We start from the raw sequence: 25611 nt of genomic DNA, 5'->3' as shown, positions 1-25611 counted from the left end.
CCGGCGTGGGGGATATTAATAGAGAGCATGTATGTGTGCAGGACTGCAGGATGAACCCACACTGTCCCCCTATAACAGCCTCTCCCATGGCTTATCCTGGCCCCCCGAATCATCTCTGTGCCTGTCCCGGGACACGAGCGCTGTCTGCTTTTTCCCTGAAAAGGACCAGCCCAAACACTCAGGTCCACAGCACCATCAGCTACAAGGCACCACAGTGCACTTTACATGGAGTGAACCTTCATAAGGCATACATAACACATTAGACATTAGTGCTTCATACAGCACTCGTAAGCAATGTCTGGGTATTTGGTTTGAAGGAGCTCCCGCAGGGAAGATCGCTGACCCCAGGCCTGCTGCACGCTCGTCCACTTCCCACAAACACGGGCAGCTTTTGCACGTGGTATTTATAAAGGACAAATATATCAAGACGCATTCAGAGAGCCTCGAAAAGCCGAGAACTGTGGCCTCCCATTGCTGGCAGTGCGGTGAAGGACATGACTCACAGCAGGATAAATAGGATGGGACGCTGTGCTGACAAAGCACTGACCGCCACCAACACCCCCCCCCACCCCCCCCAATCAGAATGTCCCCTGCTCTCCGCTCTTCATGTTTCAGCTGCCTCCAGAAGCAGAGTCACTCCCCGGGGTAATCAGGTAAACCAGGCATCGGCATGCAACACATTCGCGCCCATGTGACCGCGGTTCTGCCTCCCGATTGGCCGCAGCGGGGCATCCCTGGCCTCCAGCTCCGTGCCAGCCGGCTGGGCATGAGACCGCAGGAGCGGCGGTTGGCATGTGCCGCTACAGACATGCGACGTGCTCTGCAGACACCCCCGCCAGGTTTAAATCAATCACTCAGCAACGCTACCAGGAAAACAGAACATCAGCTCCTTCCAGAGGGTGGGGGAAAGGTCTTACCACACAAAGCGGAGACACCGATACTCATCTTCCATGGTTGTATTCTATACAGGCCGTGTTATCTGCCGTGAATAAATCCGCAAGGTAATCAACTCGGCAGTAAGCAGACACATCTGAGCCAGAATAATGCAGGAGAACTGTAAACCCAGCCGAGCTGCAGACCCACGGCTCTCCGTACCCTTTACGAGATTGGCTCCTTTGTACGATTTCAAACAAGTACCCTTTCCGAAATGGGATCCTCGACCCCACCGGCCCCTCCATTTTACTTGGCCCGCTTTACCCCAAACAGTCCACCCCAGAGGGGACCGCAACTGTATAGAGTATAACTCAACCACAATGGGTGAGCTTTTACTCAGCTTGGCTGTCGTTGGCATCCACACTGAAGAGACTTTCTGTTTTAATTCTCAGTAGGCAAGAAAACAAGCTCATTTCTAAATTATTCCAAGAACACTTCAATAATAATCAAAGGACAGACAAATTTGTATTCAAACAGAGAAGAGCCTCAAACTAGCATTGTTGTGCCCGCTGGGGACTGGATACAGAGAACAACGTTCTAACTGAAATCTTTTACTTCTATTAACAACACAGAGGTAAAAGCATAAATGGACTAATTTGTCCAGGACAGCCACTTGAACACGCTTTGAACGATAATGTTGAGGTAAATACTGACTTGCAGGGAGAACTCAGAACTCAGTATGCACCCATTCCCTGAAGAAGGGAAAACGCAGGCTGCTGCGGAGAGCTCGGCTGAGCTCGAGAAAGCAATGCTCCTCGGACGATTTAATGCACTTCATTTGCATGTCAAATAACGTGAGGAACACCATAAAAACGGAGTAGTTTTGAGTTTAGTGCCTCTTTAAGTAGGGTGGTTAAATAAGGAGACAGGGACATACGCAGAGCTATATCTGAGACCAACGATGGCTGCATCCATGAACTCGCACACCTTTTTAAACGTTAGTTTACAGATAGAAAAAATGCGTAGGGTCTGCCTTTCTGTCAACGAAATAAAGCTTATCTATACTGCTACTTGTATTACTTGCTGTTTAATTTACATGTAGCATTGCAATGTGTTCCGGATTATGTGATTTACTGACTGCGATGCATGTTATACTTGGCTTACCGAGTTAGGTTAGGCACAAGTTAACTTGTGGTCGGGCTGAATAGTATTATGCTCATGCTCACTAGTCCGGGAGTGTTGTTAGCCTGGTCTGACACTGTTGCTCATTCAACTTAAACGGATGCAATTCTGTTCTTTTGTGCTGGAAGTCGCTCTAGATAAGAGCGTCTGCTAAATGAATGTAATGTAATGTACTGGTATCCCAAAACCTTTCACAGACACCTGGGGCATAAAAAGGACAGGTTTGAGCAATGATCGCCATGCTCTAACTTCTCCAGATGATCATCTAACTTTTACTTTACTGGGTGCCTTTGAGTTAGAGTCCCTAACAGAGCCAGCATCTTCATCACCAGATTTCATCCATGCCTCTTTTCTGACAGCAAAACAGACAGTCAGCACCAGTGGGCTATAAACTGGCTGGATGAATGAAGGCCCAAGGCAGAGCAAAAGACATGCCAGGATCAGGCTAGATGAAGGCCCAAGGTAGAGCCAAAGACAGGCCAGAGACAGACTGGATGAAGGCCCAAGGCAGAGCAAAAGACATGCCAGAGACAGACTGGGTGAAGGCCCAAGGCAGAGCCAAAAACCATCTGGATGAAGGCCCAAGGTAGAGCCAAAGACAGGCCAGAGACAGACTGGATAAAGGCCCAAGGTAGAGCCAAAGACAGGCCAGAGACAGACTGGATGAAGGCCCAAGGCAGAGCCAAAAACAGGCTGGATGAAGGCCCAAGGCAGACCTAAAGACAGGCTAGAAGCCGGCTGGAGGAAGGCCCAAGGCAGAGCCATAGACAGGCCAGAAAGACACAGGAAAGAGACCAGAGGCAGGCCCTTCCGCATTCTGGGCGTATGGCAGCACACAGACACAGAGAGGGGAGAAGCAGTAAAGCTGTGACAGGCCGAAATAAATGCAGAGGCAGGATGAAGGTCAAGGTTCTGTGTGGGAAGGGTAGAGGATTAATGAAGAAAAACACAGCTGTCTAATTGAAGGGCAGAACCGTGGGCTCCACACCCACATGAGAGGGAGATTTCGCAGCAGAAATAGCTCTGTAACTTTTATCCAATCCTCCTGGAAATGGGGGCTGAAGTGTAAGGCGAGAAGCTTGTTTGTGAAATGCGACCGAGGGAGACGCGTGACGGCGGACTGCGATCCGGGCCACGGCCCGGGCCAGAACCCGGGCCGTCCAAAAGAGCCTCGGGGGATCACATCACCCAATCGCAGCCACCTCCGAATCGACAAGGGATCAAAGCGCCGAATCGCTGCCGCCTCCAAGACGACCGAGGATCACAGTGCCGAATTACAGCCACCTCCGAAAGACCCGAGGTTCACATCACCCAATTACAGCACCTCCAAAACATGCGAAGGTCACGTCTGCGTGTCTCAGAGTGCTTTCCAAAATCCCTGAGGGTCACGTCACCCAATCGCAGCCGTAGCCTAAACACCCAAGGGTCACATCTAATTGCTTTCCAGGATACCTGGAGCCACACACTATACACACTACTTGGGCTCTCCAGTTTCTCACCTTTGTCCCTGTGCAACCTTGAGAGACTAATTTTGCTCAGCTGTGGATTATGAAGGTGTAGGCACCTACAAACTAAAAGCTTTGAACCCAATTTAAAAAAAAAAAAAAGCTTCAGCGACGTGAGGTGATCTTGGGAAACCGTGCTCTACTTATAGTACTCTCCCAGGGCACCCCGCAAGCGCAGATAAAGAGCCACGAAGTGATTCATCGTGCCTGAAACAAATGGTACTATCTACAAGCAGAGAATCTGCCATTGCTGCGTTGGGCTGGGCCGGATCAGGTTTCCCAGTGTAAGGGTGTGGCCCTGCAGTGAGCAGGAATCCAGGAGGATGGCTCCGTCGCGCTGTGAAAGCTACACTTCACGATAACCGTCTCCTCAACAGCTGGATCTCCATAGGAGCCTGGGAAAGGAGAGGGCTTCTCTTTGGCACGTTTTAATTGGAAACTCGATCCAACTCCCGGCTATTTATACACCCAGGCTTAAAGCGAGCTGCCAGGCAGCCAGCATGCTTTCTTGCAGATCTGGAGTTTGAGAGGTTTTGAAGATAGCTGCGGATTCTTTCTGTGGATAAGCGGATAAGCCGTGCACTTCTGGAGACGTTACTTCACAAAAATACACACGCACACGGTCGTGGTGAAACATTTCATAGAGGGTACGTCGGTTTGCTAATAATCTTTTTGCACAATTTCAAAACGTAAAAAGGCATCGAGTTCCCAAACGCGAACACCTCATAGTCAGTACATCTAAGAACTGTACACAACAGGAATGCAATTTAGCAGGGGAAACTGCAAAAAAAATGCCGCTTTGAAGCTTTTTGGACTCATAAGTGACCCCAGTCAGCGAAAGCTCCAGGAATCCGACCGCTATCATTCCACAGACTCAGAGAAATTCCATCAATTCCACTGACAGAGGCCAGCTGCTGCTGCCAAGCCCAAGAACCACGAGAGGAGCGGAGAGAGAGCGCCTCTCTGGCTCTCAGTTCGAAGAGAGAGGAGGGGAGGCCAGGTTCGGCGCCCCGGGCTGGTGGCAGCATTTCACCCACGTTTACGTTCGGGCGCCCAAAACAGAAGCTTGCTGAATGAGTAAAGAAGGCATAAAGAATGAATAAAGAACAGAGGAGCTCCTGAGAGAAGCATGGCCTCGCTCTTAAATATTAATCTTCCCTCAGGAACGCTGGCCGCTTGCCGCGCGCTGACTGCACCCAGCCCTCTCCTAACAGAAAACAAATGCGACCTCAGCGATGTGAGGGAATTGCACGCGTGCCACAGAAGGGTAGGACAGTGTGTCTGTCTCCACAGGAAGTGGAGCGTTAACACGAACCGGCCACCCGAATGTAATCCTAAATGAAATTTCGGCGCCGCATCAGACCGGTTCCGTCTCTGTGCGCCCTGCGGTCAGGGCTAATCTGGCAGTGTGCGGCTAACGCGGGCCTCCCTCTGTGTCTCCCCGCCTCAGGCTACACCGGAGCCTGGGGTGTACATCCTGCCCCCACACTGAGGCCAACGGGAAACCACTGCCTGGGGTCAGAGGTCACCGCTGCCTGCCGGTCTCTCAGGTGAATAAACTAATAGCCTGTGAGAGGGGGGCGGTGGCTGTCTCATTCTGCCTGAGGTGCAGGGGCACTTTAGCAGAATTAAAAAAAATGGATGAATAGGTGCCCCTGCACACCCTAAAGAACTGACCCGAGATCGATTTCAGCTTTTTACCATTACTGTCAAGACGGAGATCATGGCTCACAAGCAGGGATATGCACAGAACCCTGACAGAAAGGTCTCTCGCTCAAGTCCATCCGGGCCTAACACAAGAGAGCTTCAAGAACTCCTACAAAACTGGCCAAACCAAAATGTTATTCTTCAGACCTGAAACAACAAATAGCAAGCGAGTTCTTAGGGAAAGCCCGTTTGTTGCTGCTTGGAGTGGCTTGTAGCGGAAGCCGTGGAGGATGGATGGGTGAGTTTCAGCACCCTCAGGAGGGGTGTAGAGGTCAGAGAGGGCAGGGCCTGGGGAAAGCAGCCCACAGAGCCTCTTCCCCTGCAGTGCTACCACACAGAGTCTTCTGACACGCCCCGCTGCCTCTGACACAGCACCACTAAATCACCGCTCTGGAGAGGGGTCAGGCCGTTTCACATGTGCCGGGGCGCGCGGAGAGAGGCACTTGTGTACTGCGCTGCTTTAAGCCCTGGCCTACAGCTCCGCACCCTCAAATTTCCTCCGTCTTCCCCCCTCTCCCTCCCCTCACCGCCTCTCTTCGCAACCACCCCCCCTCCCCCCAATCCCTCCCGCGATCCTCGGGGACGCGACTGTAATTACACTCCCATAACAGCTCTACTGCGCTCTTCCAAACCGCAGAATCAAACAACGCCCAGCGATTGTGCAAAAAAACAAGCCAACAAAAAAAAAAAAACCCCTAACACATTTCAAGTGAGTTTCAACACATTCTAAATATGACAGCAGATTCATTCAACACTCAATGTTCAACAATCAGCACTCCCCACCCTACTCTAAGCATAGAGAGGGGGACGTGGCTACCTGGTGCAGGCATGGTCCCTCACCATTAGGTCACAGGCAGGAGTACTGTTCAAACCAACATTCACCAAAGGCTTGCTCACTGGTCTGGGGTCAGTGCAGGAAGAGGATGGCGGTTTTAGTGACACTTAGCGGTATACTGTGGTGCATTTGTGGAGGATGAGAGCACCAAGGGGATGAGGACACACAGACAGTGAGGCTAAGTCACAAGCGCGCACCCGTCCAATGGCGCAGCCTGTCAGAGGCCGAGACTGCTTTCCGTTTTCAGCAGAACAGCGGGAACCGGACAGGATGACAAACAGCTCTTCTCCAAAGGCAGAGCAGTGCAATCGGGCCTCCTTTGAACGTGAGAAACTGCTGTAGGCGGAGATGACGGAGCCCAGCAGACACATCATCCTTTTGCTGTCAACCTGAGAGCTCAGCCTCTGTACCCCCCAGCCAGGGTGTGAGGAGCCGGGCCCAGCCACTTCGCCTGCTCGCTGCGTGCCGCTGGGCTTCATGTTGGAGATGTGAGCGAGAGTCCCGCCACAGGCATCCGGGTCACCGAATCAGCACAACCCCCCCCCCCCCCCCACCAGCTTTTCAGCTGGAGGGGCCCTTAATGGCAATACACCACACACCAAGAGCGGAGGCAAAGAAGCATGAAGATAGAGCAACACAAAGAGCCCTCTGATCAGCAACTCTTTCTTTCTGCAGGCTTCTTACACTTCTACCACACACTCGGTGCACACGTTCAGCAGTGTTCCGCTGGAACGTAGCTCCTACTGAGCACGCCCAGCGCTGAATGTCAGGTGACATCGACCGAAGAGCGCTGCAGCAGGAAGCCGCCTCTTCCCTACGCCGTCCACCCTAGCGGACATTAAAGCCTGTCGAGAAATGTGCGCGCAAGCATAATTCCAGAGAATATGCAATCTGCATGCATTACATCACTAATGGTCGGGAATCCATCACATCAATGGCCTTTCATCAATGGAATGGCCCCCTCAATAGAGGCTATTTAGTAATGAATCCATTCCGAAAAAAGCCTTGAGCCTTCACAATCGCTCACAATGGGGGAACAATTAAACTTCCGCTTCTCTGGCACGGAGGTTTTAGGTATTCTTCTTTCTTTGACTCCGCCAAACATCTTGCAGAGCTGGAATCGGGAAACGGTCGCACCGGCTCTGATTTGGTGTTATTTCCAAACGACGGATCAATGGTCAACTGGTCCCCCCCGCGTGACACGCTATTACATTGCTGGCCAGTTACACAGGAAAGCTAATTTGGTTGCTCGGGCCTAGCACGCAAAATCCGACTCAGGCAATCTCAACAGATGTGCAGTGGCTGCTCTTGTTGCCACAGTGCACGGTATAAGACACAACATCCAAACACAAGGCCCGACTCGGGATGCTGGGGTAGCACCGCCCCAGTGCCAGTTAGTAAAGCCCGCTGCCTAAAAAGGAAAGCTATTTCAGTTTTCCCCCGCACACCTTCTGCAACGCTGTTGTTTTCCTCCGCCCAGTTTTCCTTAATTTAGGTTCGGGCGCTGGTAAGCCGTAGTGCAGTTGTCGGGGTGTAATATTGCCTCTCGTCCTGAGCGAATCGGCGTGCCAATCAAAGCGGCCAGCGCACCTATCAGAACGCTCGCGCCCGGGGGAAGCTCAGGATGAGCTCTGTAGGGTACGGCCGGACGGGGCAACAGCTGGCTTTCATTCGAATCGATACCACGCCGTCTACTATAAATAGGGGCGTCACGGCCAGCCTTTTTAAGGTCAGTTGCGAGGTGGCGATGTTCGCCAGGGAGGGGCGCGGGGCATGGTGTCCAGGGAACCTCGAGCGAATTCGGGCCACCGTCGGGCTACCCCCGGACCAAGCTCTGCGGACCCGGGTGGAGCGGGCCGCACGGCGGGAGCCCGCTGCCCGAATCGGTACCGAGCCCAAGCCAGACTCGGCCCTGCTCAGACTGTCCGCTCGGCTGCTGTCCCTGACAGGCAGCTCCCCTGCGGTCACTGGAAACGCTGCGTGTAGGATCATCTGATATATTTCAGATCTGAAGGCATGTGGGGTGTAATTCCAAACACCAGCGCGCCCCTTCCTGCATGCGGGTGGCCATTTTCAGGAGCCGCTCTTACTGTTTGGACAGACTGCAAACCGTCCTACAGCTTGTCATTAAACTATTCTCCATTCAACTGTTCTGCGTGCGACTCTACGTCAACGTTATGCAATGAAGGCTCACTTTAAAAGAGATGACTCATGCGTGTTATATTACTGTTATCAATAGTGTCCTCTTCTGGGAAATACAGACCGTAAATACAATGCAAATCAACATGTATGCTGTAATCAAGCACAGATAAAGTGGAAAACCAGTAAACAAATACGCAGTCGGCAGCATTATAACAACAATTAAGAATACTGCCAGCAAACTGCTTGGGGAAAAGTAATGCGGTATGCAGATTTCATCAAATCTAAATTTTATCATGCTTTAAAAAGCAGCTCTCATTATATGCGACAGCAAATCTCACAAAACCATAATCCCATATTCAAATGAGCAAAAATATTTTCTCAGATTTTTTTGACCTCAGTCCTTTAAAGAACTCTTTTTGAGAGAAATAACCCAACACGGACTCAGGCAGCCTCTCACCCTGACCTATACACCACAATACAGTCAAATATTGGACCAATCACGACAGATCAGAAACGGCAAGGCGTCAAAGCCGATCAATAAAACCAGCAATACGAGAGAGGCATTTTATCCCTGCAAATGCTGAGTGCTCGTGACCATCCTCACACGCTCGGAGGGGGCTTGCATGTCACAGAGGTCGGGGCTATTTTAGAGGCAGTCTGTTTTTACCTCACATCGACAAAAGCAAAAAAACAACAACCTATGCTCTTCTTTTATCATTTCAAAAGAGCGGAAAAATCCCAGAGGGGAAAAAAGCTATAGAAAACAAACAAAAGCCTGGACAGGACCTTGTCACCTTGATTTAGTGGAAGCGCAGCAGAGCCCTGAGAATGCCTGACAGCCGCGTGGCATGTCTGCGTGCGGGGACGGGAGAGACACGGCACGGAACGGCAAACGGGCGGCGCTCGGACGCGGTATGGTGCGGACACCGGAGCGGCCGGGCCGCACCGTGTCCCGCGGGCGGGGAGGTGGGAGGGGGGCGCAGCGGAGCGACCCCTGGCATTTGGGGCGGGGTTGCCGCGGTGGCAGCGGGGGGCGCGAGGTCTCACTCACCCTGCGGCGGCAGAACGGCAGCCCCTGGGCGATGATGTTGATGCTGAAGATTCGGAGCACCTTCTGTGGAGGCAGGGCCTCCTTGGCCACCTCGGCGGGGTCGGCCGACTCCAGCTCCATGTCCCGGCAGGGGGAAGCCTCCTTCTTCTCCTTCTCCTTTTCCTTCTCTTTCTCCTTCTCCTTCTCCGCGGGTGCCTTGGGCATCTTCCTCCGAGGGCTGGCCGTGGCGAAGCGCGGTATGGGGCAATGCCGTAGCATCGCCGGCGCGGGCTAGTAGCTCATGTCCCGTGATTAGCGATTGGGGTGCGGGGCGTGGGGGTTTAGGGGAGGGTGCTGGGGAGCGGGCGATTGGCTCAAGCCCTGAGGCCTGCTGCGGGGGTGTTAGTGTCTCTTCCCGGAAACCTGGGAGCGACGGGGCAGCTGAGTGCTGGGCTCCTCGCTGTCCTGCCCGGAGAACTGGAGCGCCGACCGAATAACTTCCCTTTAAAATATCCCCCCCGGGTGGGGGGGGGCGACGTCACACCCCGCGCCCCGCTGCCAGGTGGAGCAGCTGCCGCCCGTCCCCGCCGAGGGCCCTCCCTCCGGCAGCTGCTCTGGAATCCGCGGGCCCGGGCCACCGGAGGAATGTGACCCGCAGGCCGCCTGACACCGGAGACGGTCCCACAGCAGCTTCCTGTTCCACTGCTCTCCTCCACACTCTGCTTTAAATATGCCATTGTTCCAGAGAAACCACACCTATACCGCCGCAACCAGATCCCGCCAAAACAGCGGGGATTACTCTGCAATGCATGTTAGACATTTCAAAGGCTTTCCGCTGCCCGCTCCTCCGAAAGCGACCCTTGTTCGTGCCTTTGTGGCGTTCGGATCACCTTGACACCTCTTTAAGGCCTGGGGGGATTTATTTCAGGTTGCGGCTCGGCGGGGTTTGCTGTATCACAGACAGGTGTCAGAACGCATGACATGGCCACTCCAGCGAGCCCCCAGCCATGTCTGGACGGACTCTTTTTTTCCCCCCAGTTCCCCTGGGATTGTGTGTTGTCTGTGCGCTATATGCTGACAACGGCTGTTCTTTAAATAGAGCTAACCTGTAGCGACGGGACGTGAGGGTTCTCTTACTGCTGGATAAGCATAAAACATGATGGTTCACGCTGGCTTTTGAAATTCCAATTAAACCAGATGTAATTCAATATTCATATCTGGAGTAATTCGATCCATGCCCAATTACTTTAGGGCAATTCCTTTACGAGTCACTAAAATAAAAAAACAAATCAATACCAGTTATGGGAAGAGCATGGACTGTGTTATAATTACACTCTAGATTCAACAGGAATTTAGTTAACGTGAACTAGCTAGCATATTCTTCAGTTTATCCACTTTTACCTAGTCCTCTAGTCACCAGCGATGCGGTAAAAACATCGCTCCCATGTGTGTTCCCAAATTTCTGTGACCGTGTACCAGTCAGTACACCAGTGTGAGGTGACCACTGTACCTCCATCCACACCCGGCCTGAGGCACCAAGGCACCTGCCTCCTGGGATGAGCTTTTTTCCCCCCCGAGACTGATACCTGTACCACTGCACACCTCCATCCATATCCCAGCTGAAGCCAGCCAGCACCTGTCTGCTGGAAGCGGCAGCTCCAGTGGCCACCTGAGTGACACACGCCCACAGCGCGGCGGTCACAGCGCTCAGCGGAAGGGCCCTGCTAAAGGTGGCAGACAGCACTTCACGGGGGCGACGGGTGAATTCTGAAGTGCGAAATGGCTCGCCCTCTAACAGCCGCGGCCTTCAAGGGCAATCACACTCGTCGGGCAAAAAAACGTCAAAGGCCGGCCCGTGGCAAACTGTCGCTCCCGCGCTGCGACTTTCAAAGACCCGCGGAACTATGCAGCGAGACGACTCCTACCTCTTTCCATCACATTCATGTAACATCTGCTGCAAAAATACTGCGCGTGTCTCCTGAGCCGCCCAAACCATAACTCACAGTTCTGTTTCACCTCCAAGGCTCGCAAAGCTCTGAATAATTTACAAGTCACAAAACTGTACTTTGTCAGGGTATGAATTTGTAATTTGAAAGCGCAAACAATGGCTCCAGCATCGACTGGAAGCACCCGAGTCCTCTTACGCCTGCAGAGAAGACAGGAGAAAAACTAAACCGAGCAGCAAACTGTTCAGAAACTTCCAGAAATGCCCTCAAGTCCTGCTTTTATTAGAAGTGTCCTGGATATGCACGACAGCGGTCGTTACCGCATGGAGACGATCGGTCCCTCTTTTTTTTTTAATTTATTTTTTTTTAACTAATCTCGGAGTGTGAAACTATGTGCCACGCACGCATTGCTGAACCCCCCCGTGCTAACACGATCGGGCAAATGTAATTGGGAGGAATGGCAACAATGCGAGGGGTTTAACCTTGGGTCCTGCAGAATGCGATGGAGAGCCTTGTGTTTGAAGGAATCTCTTATCCTGCATGCCACGGGGGTTTTTTCTGGAACCTCCAAAAGGGCCACTTAAATCCCACAGTCTCGTGACTCTGGAATCGTGAAAGCCTGTGGAGACTCTGGAATTGCGGTATTTGATTTGGTAAATCCAGGTAAATTAGTGTAGCATAGAGGTAAGGTGCTCAGCTTATAATCAAAAGATTGCCAGTTTGATTCTCCACTGAGGCACTGCTGCTGTACCCTTGGTCAAAGTACTTAACCCACAATTGCCTCAGTAAATATCCAGCTGCATAAATGGGTAACATGTAAAAACTGGAACCTTTGTAAGTCTACTATCATGTATCATTACACAACACTCATGTAATGTAAGGTAATGGAATGTAATGTAAGCAGGGCACCAGCAGTAAATGGTGAGGTGGAACAGCGGCGAGAGCGCAGTGCACTAGGGCGGCGGCCGCGGAAAACGCTTTCCCTCCCCGCGTGCCTGGGCTCGGGCTTACAGAGCTCCTGTTCCGAGCAGAAAGGTCCTGACGGTACAGCGTGACGGGCATAGCCTCAAAGGCCTCATGTTACACACTCACGCACGCACACTAATCACTCATGTGTCCACAGCATTGGACAACACACTGCAGACAAATAGCTCTCCATGCATTAACTGAGTCTTGTTAATGTGCAATAATTTTTCCCCCCCACAGAGTATTATACAATGTCCTTGGTAATTCATTGTTTATCATCTTTATTATTTATCGTATCTTTGTACTCATAAACTATTGTTGTATTTTATCTTGTATTGTACGCTGCCTTGAGGGAGGAAAACACACATCAAATAAAATGTACTATTGTGATGAATACATTAATACGCATAATTGCACAATGTGAAAATCTTAAAGGAACTAAACAACCAAACAACCCATAACGCTAGATGGACCAGGCCATGCCTGAAAGCAGATGCCGGTTATTATTTATTTGTTTATTTTTTAGTACTAGAGCTATTTCCCCAACAGAGTCACTGCTCCACACACTGTTTCGGGAAACAGAGATGCCATGTGCAGGATCAGTCTGGGTCTTTTTCACATCACACTGGAAAACGTCAGGGATTTGCAGCCAGTCACATGACACTGAACTTCAGGGGTTTGGAGGTAGTCACATCACAGTGGAAAACGTCAGGGCTTTGCAGCCAGTCACATGACAGTGAACTTCAGGGGTTTGGAGGTAGTCACATCACAGTGGAAAACGTCAGGGCTTTGCAGCCAGTCACATGACACTGAACTTCAGGGGTTTGGAGGTAGTCACATCACACTGGAAAACTTCAGGGCTTTGCAGCCAGTCACATGACACTGAACTTCAGGGGTTTGGAGGAAGTCACATCACACTGGAAAACGTCCGGGCTTTGCAGCCAGTCACATGACATTGTACTTCAGGGGTTTGGAGGTAGTCACATCACAGTGGAAAACGTCAGGGCTTTGCAGCCAGTCACATGACACTGAACTTCAGGGGTTTGGAGGTAGTCACATCACACTGGAAAACGTCAGGGCTTTGCAGCCAGTCACATGACAGTGAACTTCAGGGGTTTGGAGGTAGTCACATCACACTGGAAAACGTCAGGGCTTTGCAGCCAGTCACATGACACTGAACTTCAGGGGTTTGCGCGTAGTCACATCACAGAGGGAAACTTCAGGGGCTCACAGTCAGTCCCATCACAGCAGAACACAGCAGAACAGCGTGGAGGTGACTCTGGCGTAAAGCCCTGCAGACTGTGCACCGCGGCTGCGTGAGGATCAGGGCTCCGGGTCCGATCCCACTGCCCGGCATCACAGCGGATCCCTCCCTTCCCAGCAGCCATCTGTGCACCTCAAACAGCTGACCCGCTTACAGCAGCGTCCCGAGCTCAGCATACACAAACACAGCTCTGAGACTGCACGAGGGAGAGGGCTTACCCAGCCCTCTGTGTGCTGGTCTGTAATGCGCAATAAACTCAGCCTGCATCACCAAGGCCGAACCCACAGCCGAACAATGAGGGCACATCGGAAACAAGAGGCTCTGTGGTGCATGAGAACTGACCAGAGAATGCTGCAGAAATTCACAGGCCTGTGGAGTATACTTACTCTTTTAGTCCATTCTGAAGTGCATACGAGTAAATGCAAGAGGCAAACATCAAACCATTTCGGGCCCCCATAAGGAAGGGACCAGGAACAGACACACACACACACACACACACACACACACACACACACACACACACACACACACACACACACACACACACACACACACACACACACACACACACACACACACACAGAGGCACACACGCCCACTTTCGCCTCAGTGGCCGTGATCTACTGCCCATGCTCTCCATGCTGCTCTCCGGTAGCCATGGCAACGCCGGCCACAGTGAAGCCCCCACCACCACCACCACCTCACATCTGGGAACGTTACTCAGGCTCTCGGACCGTTCTGACAGCCACACACACAGACAAAACAAGGGAGAGAAACGGCTGGGGCCGGGCCTGCGTGACAGGGGAGAGATGGATCACCTGGGCCTCAGTCAGCACCGGACCCCCCACACACACACACACACACACACACACACACACACACACACACACACACACAGAGCCTTCCCTCTGTTTACGCACTGCTGGTCACACCTCTGTCAAAGAGTGAAGGATTAGGGCATTTCTTCTGCTGTGCGTTTTCCCCTTACAAGCCTGTGCAGGTCCAAGTCCGAGCCCTTTGGTGCAGCGTACCGCCATGCTATGCACCCCGCAAACTCGACACACGAGCACTCAGACGCCGTAACGGAATGACACTGCCATCACGGGCTCGTGTGGGCCGGCTCCTGAGCACGTTAGCGCGCTCGCTACAAGTTCTGGCGGTCTGCACCCTCAGCTGTGCGGCTGAGAAATGATTTCAAATTAATGCCGCTGTAAACAATACCGTATACCTCTGCCATCCATCTGAGCTGTGAAATCGTTTCTTCTGTCCCCCCAGAGGCAACCATTTCTCTGTTTGGCTCTTTCGTGCACAACTCCAGACAGAAGAAACTTACTGAGAGACGGAGGCAGACGCCGGGCTGATCTCATAACCCCTCACCGCACCTGCTGGTGGAGGAGTACCGCTGGCACCGGCAACCTCCAGAGGCCTTCCCGCCAGCATCAGTCACACAGCGATCACTGCGAGGCGAGCTTATACCTCCCTTTCCTCCTGACTCCGTATCTGCCTCGTGTTTATTTTCCCCCCTCACATTATGAGAGCTCGAATGTCACCATCAGAGAGTACTGCAGGTACTGTAGAAAGAAAATATTACAGGAGAAAAGCAGATTTGAGTTTTCCCCAGTGCTGGGGTATCAAGCATAATTCCAATAAGGCCAGGTGTATGTACTTGTTCCACCAATTGCTCCAGGGTAAATGGATCAATTAGGTAATAACTTGTCCAAATTTAAAGTACAAAAATTAAAAAATAAACGGCAGTAAATTTTTTTCTTCAGTGTAAAGCTGTATAAAATCTGAAAATATGAGCTGTGCAAATATCTGTCTAAATAAAAAGCTAAGAGCTAAACACCCTCCGGGGGTTTGAGTTTTTCCCTGTTCTACAGTATAGCACGCTGATGTCAGATCACTGTATTTCACAAAACTGAGAGGGGAGTGAGGGAGAGGTTATAAACACGGTTGTACCAGGATCAGTGCTTAGAGAGGGGGCACCACACTGCCCTGTACGACTGTAAGCTTCACTAAAGCACCATGCACACTGGTGCCCGTTACACGCAGACGCCCTCACAGAGAGAAGACCACAAACCAGGGGAGAGGAGCCCTCCGAGCTCTGCCACACCAAAGCAGGCGAATAAGCACACCAGATAAAAGCACAGCCTGCTCAAGATATAAATATCCGCATAGACTTGGGGGATAGTGAACGGATCAGCGGAGAGAGAAAAACGCATGACAATCTGCGATCGCCACAAATTTACATAATGGAAAGTTTGCGCTCGGCGAGGCGACCCGAAAACGACGCCGCGCTCCAGCTCAAAGGCGGAGCGCCCGCGCCCGATAACCGTCCAAACCGCGTGCGGGGGGGCCAGCTCAATGCCCGTCAGAGAGCGCCAAAGCCGTCGCGTTCATCCGGGTGATGAACAGCGTCTGCAGCGAGGGGCAGGAGGCCAGATCTGATCACAGGTTTAACACAGGAGAGGTTCCCTTTCAAATTCTCTTTCCCCGATCTGCAGGGACTGGCTTCCTCTTCTCTCTACCTCTGATACAGAATGTGTCAGGGTTCGAGTGGTTTTTACCACAAGGTTTCCACGTGTAGTATCGCAACGCATTTCAGACTCCGTGACCTAGGGGCTACGATGTATGGGAGTGTGTGCACTTGGCTTTTCTTAGTTTCTAAGGCTGTCTAGTCAGGTTGCAGAGGTTAACTTGTTGTAGGGCTCGAATAGTGTTATGCTCACACTCACTGGTCTAGGCGTGACGTTAGCCTGGTCTGACAGTGTTGCTCATTCAATTTAAACGGATACACTTCTGTTATTTTGTGCTGGAAGTCCCTCTGGATAAGAGCCTCCGTTATATGACTGTAATGTAATAAGTTAATGTCAACATGGATGTATATGTGTCTATATGTGTAGTTTAAAATGTCTGAATGCTATTTACTCCCTGATATAGTTCCCGGGCTCAGTGTCAGTGTTGCATTACTGTAAGGATATACTACTAGCACTATGAGGGACAGTCACAAGCAGCAGAGCTCGTGCTCTGAAACAGGCCCAGGCACTGAAAGGTGGTGCCCTGCGAGCCCTGTTAACCGTAGCTGCTCCACAGCCCTGAACAGCTCTGCGCAGCCCCGGCCCCGCCGCCCGTTTAGGAAGCCTGGGAGCAGATAGCATATTCAGTTGATTAGTCTGGCCGAGGCCCACGGCAGATGGGAAATGGATGATTAATTAATAAGCCAGGGCCTCAGCCCCTGCTACAGAAACACAGCTGCCGCAGCAGCGCCACTGGCCAGAACCCGGTGTGGTGAGACGCTGGCGCCCTCTTGTGGCCGTTTAAGGAAAACACCACAATGGTGCAGGGTAGCAATCTGAAAGGAGCTTCTCCATCTTCTCAGCACTGCTGGTGCACGCGTTCAACAGGCACCACTGCAGAGGAGGAGCTTGTGCCTCCTCTCAAGCTCACGGAAAGGGGCAGGACCGTTATGCTCATACGAAGGCACTACTCACAGCAGTACTCTGCTTGCGTCCCCACACACGGCACTCATTCTGAACATGCATATGCCTCCCACAGGGCAGGTGCGGGTAATATAGAGCTAGCACATCCATCACACATCCCCAGGACTACCACACAAGCACTGGGCCAACACTCCACCCTCACACAGCCAGCCAATCAGAAGACATCTTATCTAAGCCACCCCACCTCTGCATGCAGACGAATACATCATCTCTCCCATATATTCCTATGTTAAGGCAAATCCTCATATTACAGAAAGAATATATGGCAAAAAGGTGTAGTCATTGACAAGGCTGTGCCGGGCAGTGAAGTACCAGGTGGCCACGTAGAATGGCCCCACCTTCATCCCCCTGTCACTGTGAGTGACACACGGATGCCGCTGACTAAAGTGACCCGGCACGTCTGTCCCCAGACACCCTCGGAGGTCGTGACAGGCCTGAAACAGAAGTCGCATCAGATCGGGGACACGGCGAGGGCTTCTTTGTGATGCTTCTTTACACCGGCACCTGCCACTGCAACCTCCCGCTGACCTGCACCGGAAACACAGGCCCGGGGTCAACGCTGCCACCTTGTGGTCATCTCCCTGCATCACTCTGCAGCTGCAGGTCCTGCAGCCCAGCTGGGCCCGGGCTTGTGAGCAGGCCCCAGGCGCACAGAGCCTGCATCCCGCTCATTACAGCAAACTAACAGGGAAATAATTAGCCCCTAATTTAATGAGGTGGCCTGCTCTGCTGAAACCACATCTGCTCGCAGAAAATCCATATATAAATGAATAAATGCAATTTCCTCCCCAGGCACTCAGTGCTCCACTACGCTAATACAGAGCAACTCGCTCTCTAATGAAGGGAGCTCTCTGAGAAATGGTCTGTACTGTTTGGTGTGCTGCAGGGTTTAAAACATAGGCAACACTGCTGTATACAGGGCCAGTACATACAGAACATTCTACATCAAACTAGCTTGTTTTGCTACGACTTCACTCATTTCACTAGCATACCCCCGTTAACTCCACACTCCATAGGGTTTCCCTTTAGGGTACAGGACACAAGCCGGCCTCCTCAGATCGTCTTCGTCTTCTTCAGCTGTAGAAACGGGAGTTCCCTTACCTTTCACTGGCTGGGTTACAGCACAGCTGACTGGTATTATATAAGAGGAGCCACCGGGCCAATGTAAACAAGCTCTTGTTATTTCTGATCACCAGGAAGCTCGGTCTGCTGATGGAATGGAGTGGGAAGCCCTGCTGATAACATTCCTTCCTCATGTGACACGAAAGCCCAGGGGAGCAGCAGGCCAGAGCAGCTGCAGTGTGAGCACTCTCCACAAGGTGGCAGGAGAGAGCAGGGCAGTGACGCCGCGTCAGAGCCGAAGCACCCCCGCCTTCCCTCAACCCGATTCTGCTCAGTCAGTGCAGGGGGAGAGCGGAGGCCTGCGGAAGAGGGTTACCTCTGCCCTATGGGGCTCAGCCACCCCTGCTACGCAGCCTGCTGGCATTCTGCACACAGACACATAACCCTGGAGGGGCATCTCAGGAATGCCCCCATGGCAGGCCCCACCCGGCACCGCAGACCCCTGCAGGTCCCCACTTTGACCAGGGGAACGAGGGCAGGGAGAGCTGGGCAGCCCAGAGAGAGGGTGGAGACCTTCAGGCAGTGCATTTCGGACATCATGAAGTTTTAACATCCAGGTGCTGAGGTTACTGGTAGAAACCCGCGCAATAATACATTACATTACATTACATTATTGTCATCTAGCATACTCTTATCAAGAGCGACTTACATAGGTTACAGTTTTTACATGTTTTTATACAGATGGATATCTACTGAGGCAATTCCCTTGCCCAAGGGTACAGCAGCAGTGCCCCAGTGGGAGACTGAACCAGCAACCTTGGTTACAAGCCCTGCTCTTTACCACTATGCTACACTGCCGCCCGCTTGCAATACAGTTAAGTCTTTCCTCTCAGAGGAGCTGGCTCCACGTTACACTGGACCGCAACAGTGCTAAGGGGCTCCAGGTGGAGGCCGGTTAGCTTCAGCTCGGCCTGGAGGACTTCTATATTTGAACACCATAAAAAAACAAACAAACGCGTCCCTGAAACAGCTGCTCTGCTCCTGAGAACTACAGTGTCTTCAGAAAGGGCATAGTTAATGAGCCCGGTATGAAATATTCATCCGGCAGCAGCTCGTATGCCTGCGTGGGGCTGGGGAGCACCCGGGGAGGGACAGGCCTGCTGTCTGAGGCCCTCACCCCCAGGGCCTCCACCAAACCCTCACACTCAGCAGCCACCTACACAATTCATTCATTTTAATCAGGAAGAGGTGCGCTGTTTTCTCAACACATACTCAGGCACATGGACAGACGAATACAGCAAATACAAATGGCGGCAGTGTCGCATAGCAGTAAGGAGCAGGGCTTGTAACTGAAAGGTTGCCAGTTCAATTCCCCCGCTGGGGCACTGCCACTGCACCCTTGGGCAAGGTCCTTCACCCGGAATTGCCTCAGTAGGTATAAACGGACAACAGGTTAAAAAAAAAAAAAAAAAAGTATCCTATGTAAGTCGCTCTGGAGCGCCAGCGCCCTAAGAGTGCCTGCTAAATGCTAATAATATAATGTAACAAATACACAGAACTTGCTTGCTGAGAAAGTGCGTTCTGTGTCGAAGGGTTTTTTCATACTTTCGACATGCTAAGTGATGCTACGGCTCATCTCCGCCTAGACCGGTCATTTTTGTGCTGCCCGTGCAGGCATTACGGCGGTGTCGTCCCGCTGGGCTTCTCCCCGCAGGAGCGGGCAGGTGGATGGCAGCTCTGCTAAGCGCTGGCGTGGGCTGACCCCGGGCGGTCACACACACTGTATGCAGAGGAGGATTATCGCCACACGCCACTGTACCGCAGGGCATGCCACGAGGGGACGCAGGCCCGGCACGGGCACGGGAGGGGTCTGGAGCATGGCAGGGCTTTGTGTGCACAGACAGGACCTTCTGATTCTGCTGTATAGCAGTAGTACTGTGCTGTGTAGGACATTCCCTCTGTTCCATTACAGACTCCAGCTCAGGCGTACAACACAAGCGCATCGCCACATAAGGAGTCAACAATATTAGAAGCGCTGCATGACCAAGTTTCAATAGTTGGCCAGAAAAGGTACAAGCTAGCTGGTAGAGATAAAGGTGCATGAAACCACAAAGTGAAAAAAAATTTTTCAAAGTTTATGGTACAAGAAATTGCTGTAGGTGGTAGCGTTACAGGTGTTCAGGTGAGCGAGATGTACAGCACTGTGCTGTGTAGTACGTTCTGTATCAGTACAGACTGTAGCTCTGGAGCTTAGGTGTACAGCACAGTGCCAGTCCTCTTGCCCACCCTCCGCTGGTGTCATCACCGCTCTGCCTGTCACACGGCTGGTCTATACAGGGCGGTGCAAGCATTCTCTCCCGAAACCGCGTGTCCCTGTCCTTATCTGCCCTCCCAAACCGAAGCCGCCACCGCGGGGACCGTCACGACGCGCAAGCTCCTTCACAGTAAGGGGACGAAACAGTCTCGTACAGGATTAGAGCTAATCCTGTCAGCGACCATACTCGCTTCCCTCAGCTTTCCGCTCCGCAGTGTCCAATCTGGGCAGCAGAGGCCAGAGACGAAGGTGCAACATGGCCGACTGTTAGGGCCACAAACACAAGCACTGTGCCCTACTTACGCAAACACCAAGCCCTAGCCAAAGCCACACAGGAGATGCATTACATTACATTACTGTCATTTAGCAGCTGCTCTCATCCAGAGCGACTTACATAGGTTACAATTTTTACATGTTATCCATTAATACAGCTTGGTTATTTACTGAGGCAATTCAGGGTTAAGTACCTTACCCAAAGGTACAGCAGCAGTGCCCCAAGGGGGAACTGAACCGGCAACCTTGCGGTTGCAAGCCCTACTCACTACCACTACACCACACTGCCGCCCATTTAAGGTGCGGCGCGGCCAATACTGATTTCACATCACATGAACAGCTAATTTACTCAGATCATCTACATCAAGGGATGGGGTACGCACCAACTTAAACATTAAAATGTCTCTGAGCCGCTCAATGATGAAAAACCCCGACTGTTCCCGAACAGCCGCTTGGAATTCTTTTTGTTAAATACTTAACCGCCCTCGGTGACGTGCGGTCGAGCAGTAATTACAGCAGCGCTTTGCGCGCTCCAGCGCTCGAAGAGGGAGGACAAACGGCGTTCCTGCTGAAAAACTCATAAGGTTAGGGTTTAACCGCCGCGCCCGTATTCCCCCAACAAAACACACTTCAGAGAAACATCACCCCTCATTAGCCCGCACTAATTAAGCGGGAACGATTTCCCTAAAACAAATGTTGATATACCCGCGCCGTGACAACGTCCTCCGGGCATTCTTATAAAACTCATTAATATTTCAGCGTGTTTACGCCGTGTAAACTTTAAGGGGATGCAGAACGCAGAGCGGCTCCGGAGCCCTTCGCGTGTTCTTCAGTAGATAATGCACGGTTAACAGATGTTTACCCGGGCACCGTCTCGCAGTCAGTGACAGCGGCTCTGGCTGGAAGCACCTGCCGTTCATCTCGTAGCGCTTTCGCCTGTCATACCAGCGCCGGGCGTGCCAAAACCCCTCAGATTCTCTGCTATATTAGTGATCGTGGCTGACAAGCTGCCCTTAAATCATACCGTAAGTGTCTAAGTATCAAAGAGGTCTCAGACCTATGTTAGCATACTGCCAGCTTTCACTCCATAGTTAGCCTTCCACCCCCTGGCTTTCAGAAGAGGCAGAGGCTACAGAATTTGGTTGAACCCTCTGACTCTCTGTGCGTAGAGCTCTCTCTGTCCATCTCTCTCGTGTCCGCGCTGCTCTCCCCGGCGCTGATGCGGCTATAAAAAGGCCGGCCGCTCTTCAGCGCTCAGGCATCCAGCTACCGGAAGGGCCTTGGCCATGTCAGCACAGCACATTTACTGGAGGGGATCCAGCTCCAAAAGGGATCCGTGAACAATGCCGGCGGCATGGGCTGGACCCCACGTTCACCGCCGAGGGGCTGCAACAGGGGCTTCCCCTGGGTTGTACCCTCAGAGGGACTGACAGCGCCCCCTAGTGCTGGGAGGACTACAGATCAGACGGGCCTGCAGGAAAGCTACCTAGAGATTAGCCGGATGCCTGACTCTGCCCAAATTAAACAGGCATGGCTCAAGAATCAACAGGGCTCTGATGACCCAAACAACAGGTGATACAGCTTTTCACCTGTACATCAGATGCCGGCCTGTGTGTTCTGAGCTCACTGGGAGAGCTGTGACAGGACAAGCGAGACACATGAAACTCGTTTTCAGAATGCACACAACCTGGCCAACAAACTGTTTACAGCTGGGTATGAACCCATACTGCACACTGCACCAGAAGCATGCAAACACCCGGTGTGCAAATTTAGTCCTCAGGTACAGAGATAATTTGGAACTGCTTGCAACAGAACTTTAGACGAAAGCCATTTTCCTTGCAGTGGAGCACATGAGAACAGTGTCTTCTCTGAGAAATGTCTGAGAAGGTCTGTTCCTCTGTGAGGCGTCCCTTTGGCAGGGGGACAGCAGGCACCCCCTGGGTTTTTAAAGCTTCCTCAGCACTCCCCCCCCCCCCCCCCCCCACCCCCACCCCCCATGGCTGCAGAGCAGGGCTTTTAACGCACTCCTCCAGGGAATTAAAGAGAGGACAGAGCAATCCACAGGGTGCAATGCCGGGGCATTAGAGAGACGCTTCCTGCAGAGAGCTGTCTACAGCCAGTACATTCTCTTTCAACCAGAGACTCTTAGTAAATATTTCAAGAAACATGAAACGGAATGGCATTATAACCCTTAAAATCCCAGACAGTTTATTTATATTTCACTTGTGCATGCTGGGCTTTCCATGATACAATCCCTGACACTGTTTTCCACTCAACTCTACTTTTGTATCCTTCTCATCTGCAAAGGAAAACATGAGGGCCTGCAGGGGCCAATGAGAGCCGGGGGCCAATCAGAGCCGGAGGCCAATCAGAGCGGGAGCTAATGAGGGTCAGTCAGAGATGAGGCCTCTGGGAGTAGCCAGCGTGTGGAGCGCTGACCCCTCTAACACTAATTCTCAAACAGTTGGGGAACACGATGCTCTAACTCATTTGTCACTCAGCTGGAGAGAGATTCCCTTTAAATCCACACTGGGACAAATCTGTCTGAAGCTGCTGGGTTCCGGCACTCCCTGTCACAGAGCCCCACAGACCCACAGCATCGTGCGGGCGTCAGGACGGCTCTGCGAGAGCTCGCCGGGATTAGCCTGAGGAGGACGAGCGGAGAGAGGGTCGCTGAGCGCGCTCAGCCTGCCATCACCGTCACCACCACAGCCCGGCTTCACCACGGGGGGGGGGGGGGGGGGGGCGACCACACCAACAAGCCCAAGGGAAACTTCATTTCCAATTTTACAACTGACTGAGGCCGGTGAAAGGTCCGCCTGTCATGCTCAGTGCGCCAGGACCAGCAGAGAGAGACACACACACACACACACACACACACACAAACGCACACACAACCCACCCTACCCTCTAACATCCCATCATTCCCAGCAGTGAAGAACATCTGCCACCCCAGGTGCCGGGGGGGGTGAGCAGAGTGAATGAATGTTGCACAGTGCCAGGCTACTCTTACTGTACCGAGCAGCTATCAGAGGAGTCACGCAGCAATGAGCACATCGCTGCTCACACTCGCATCAGCTGTGCGCTCAGGGCTGGCAGAGACGCCCCAAACACAAAGGCCTTTTTACCTTTATCGCTATACGCGTTTCAAATCCCATCTGTCTCATAGACCATCTACATAACATTCATTCTCTGCTGGCTGGACAGTTCCACAATAGGAATGTCCCTCCTCCATTCACAACAAACTATACCCATTGACAACTGTCCCCAAACAGTTACAGGAAAAACAAGTTTGCTGGAGTGTGACAGCCAGGTTTAAGATGCTGTCTGTGGGCACAGTATTAGGCGACGAAACAGCTACCATCACACAGGAATGCCTGCAGGCGGATCCACTCACCAGCAGCAGAGCCACTTTCTTTACGGGTCGGTTCCCCATCCCTGTGCGGTGAGCGGGGGGGATTCTCTTAATGAGGAGTCCCTGGGCGTGCTGTTCCCTCTCAAATCTCTCTGGGTGTCCTCTTCTCTCTCTCAGATCCCTCTGGGTGTGCTCTCCTCTTTTTGAGATGCCTTTGGCTAAGCTGTCCTCTGTCTAAGGACATCTAAAGCTATGGTGTTCCCTCTCTCTCAGATCTCCCTGGGAGTGCTGTTCCCTCTCTCTCAGATCTCCCTGGGTCTGCTGTTCCCTCTGTCTCAGATCTCCCTGGCTCTGCTCTTCCCTCTCTCTCAGATCTCTCTGGGAGTGCTGCTCCCTCTCTCTGAGAGGTCTCTGGCTAAGCTGTTCCCTCTCTCTCTCTCTCTCTCTCTCTCTCTCTCTCTCTCTCTCTCTCTCGTGTCCCCGCTCTGTCCTCTCTGAGCCGTCTCTGCTCCCTCTCACGCTCGCTCCTGCTCTGAGGCTCACTCAGGCTGTCGCTCTGATGAAACTGCCCGCCGCCCTCCGCCCTCACTCGGAGGCGTGACAGTGCCTCCTTGTGCCTGTCACACACGGACGCGACAGTGGGATCCCGGCAACACGTTAACCCCGCCCCGACCGCGGGCGAGCCAGCCAGCAGGAGGGGAACGCGGGGAGGGACGCACTGACGATCCGGGGACCGTGCCGCCGTGACAGGCTTCACCTGGGTGGTAAAAGGGCGACCCGCGATTCCCGCGCCTCCCGAGGACGCGAGCGTCATAAATCTGCCCGTATAACCCGAGCCGTGGCGGCCGGCGCGACCCCAGAGGCCCCCCCGTCCTTCACCCCCGGTATTAATGAGGCCGCGCGGGAAGCATGCGACTGTCACTCTAATTAAAGCCCGGCCGCGGGCACTCCGCCACGTCCTTCAGCCTGGCTGTCATCGTCAGCGCCGCACTCATCGTCACCACCGTCATCACCTTCAACATCATCATCATCATCATCGACGCAGCCGGGCTCGTCCATCACACGGGAGCATGTGCTTCTGATTGGGTGCGGCCTTGATACAGAGGCAGGGCTGAATCTGCCATAACTCACCGCCTCGGCCAGGGCCCGGGCCGCACAGCAAGCCGTGGATTAAATATAAATATCCCCCTGTCCTGGACGCGTGACGCAGGGAAGGGCCCTGCCAGAACCGGGGGTCACCCAGCCAGAGCTGACTGTGAATATATTACACCTGTATATATGACTGCATTTACTCTGGAGCTGTGTGAATAGGCCCTGAGGCTGTCCTGGGACTCACACAGTCTGCCATTTAAGCTCACAGGGGCTCGAGAACAACCCTCCAAAGAAGCCAGCTGATACTTTCTTTTAGCGTTTCCAAAGTGAATTATCACATAAAATGAGTGTTGCATGTAATGACTTCCTTGCCCACTAGGGGGACCCTTTGATTCAGGCAGCATAAAGGGAATTCTTTCCATTTAGCAATGAAAAAATAAAATTCACAACACACGTATTGCTTTGGTTTGTGGCATGTCAACATCATTCCAATGATTGTTTATGTACCCTGAAATTCCGCCACTTGAGAAAACACAAAGTCTCTTCAACAATGAATGAAGAGAGA

The 25611-nt window shown here is 52.4% G+C and overlaps 1 protein-coding gene across 2 annotated transcripts in view; it reads right to left on the bottom strand.

Annotated features, from left to right (window-relative positions):
- The window catches only part of LOC118769713 (F-box/WD repeat-containing protein 7-like), an 89309-nt gene extending 65261 nt beyond the window's left edge, over positions 1-24048 (bottom strand). The window contains exon 1 of one of the 2 annotated variants that reach the window (XM_036516989.1): positions 23997-24048. In XM_036516989.1, coding sequence (XP_036372882.1) covers positions 23997-24035 — 39 coding nt within the window. In that variant the 5' untranslated portion in view covers positions 24036-24048. Of the gene's footprint in view, positions 1-9295; positions 9405-23996 lie in introns of those variants that run through there. The other variant, XM_036516991.1, reaches the window with a different exon arrangement.
- Between the last annotated feature and the right edge of the window lie 1563 nt (positions 24049-25611).

This window comes from Megalops cyprinoides, chromosome 22, assembly GCF_013368585.1.
Source record: "Megalops cyprinoides isolate fMegCyp1 chromosome 22, fMegCyp1.pri, whole genome shotgun sequence".
In the NCBI taxonomy this organism is placed as follows: domain Eukaryota; kingdom Metazoa; phylum Chordata; class Actinopteri; order Elopiformes; family Megalopidae; genus Megalops; species Megalops cyprinoides.
Note: the sequence above shows the minus strand (reverse complement) of the source record. Positions and strands in the feature narration are given on the sequence as shown.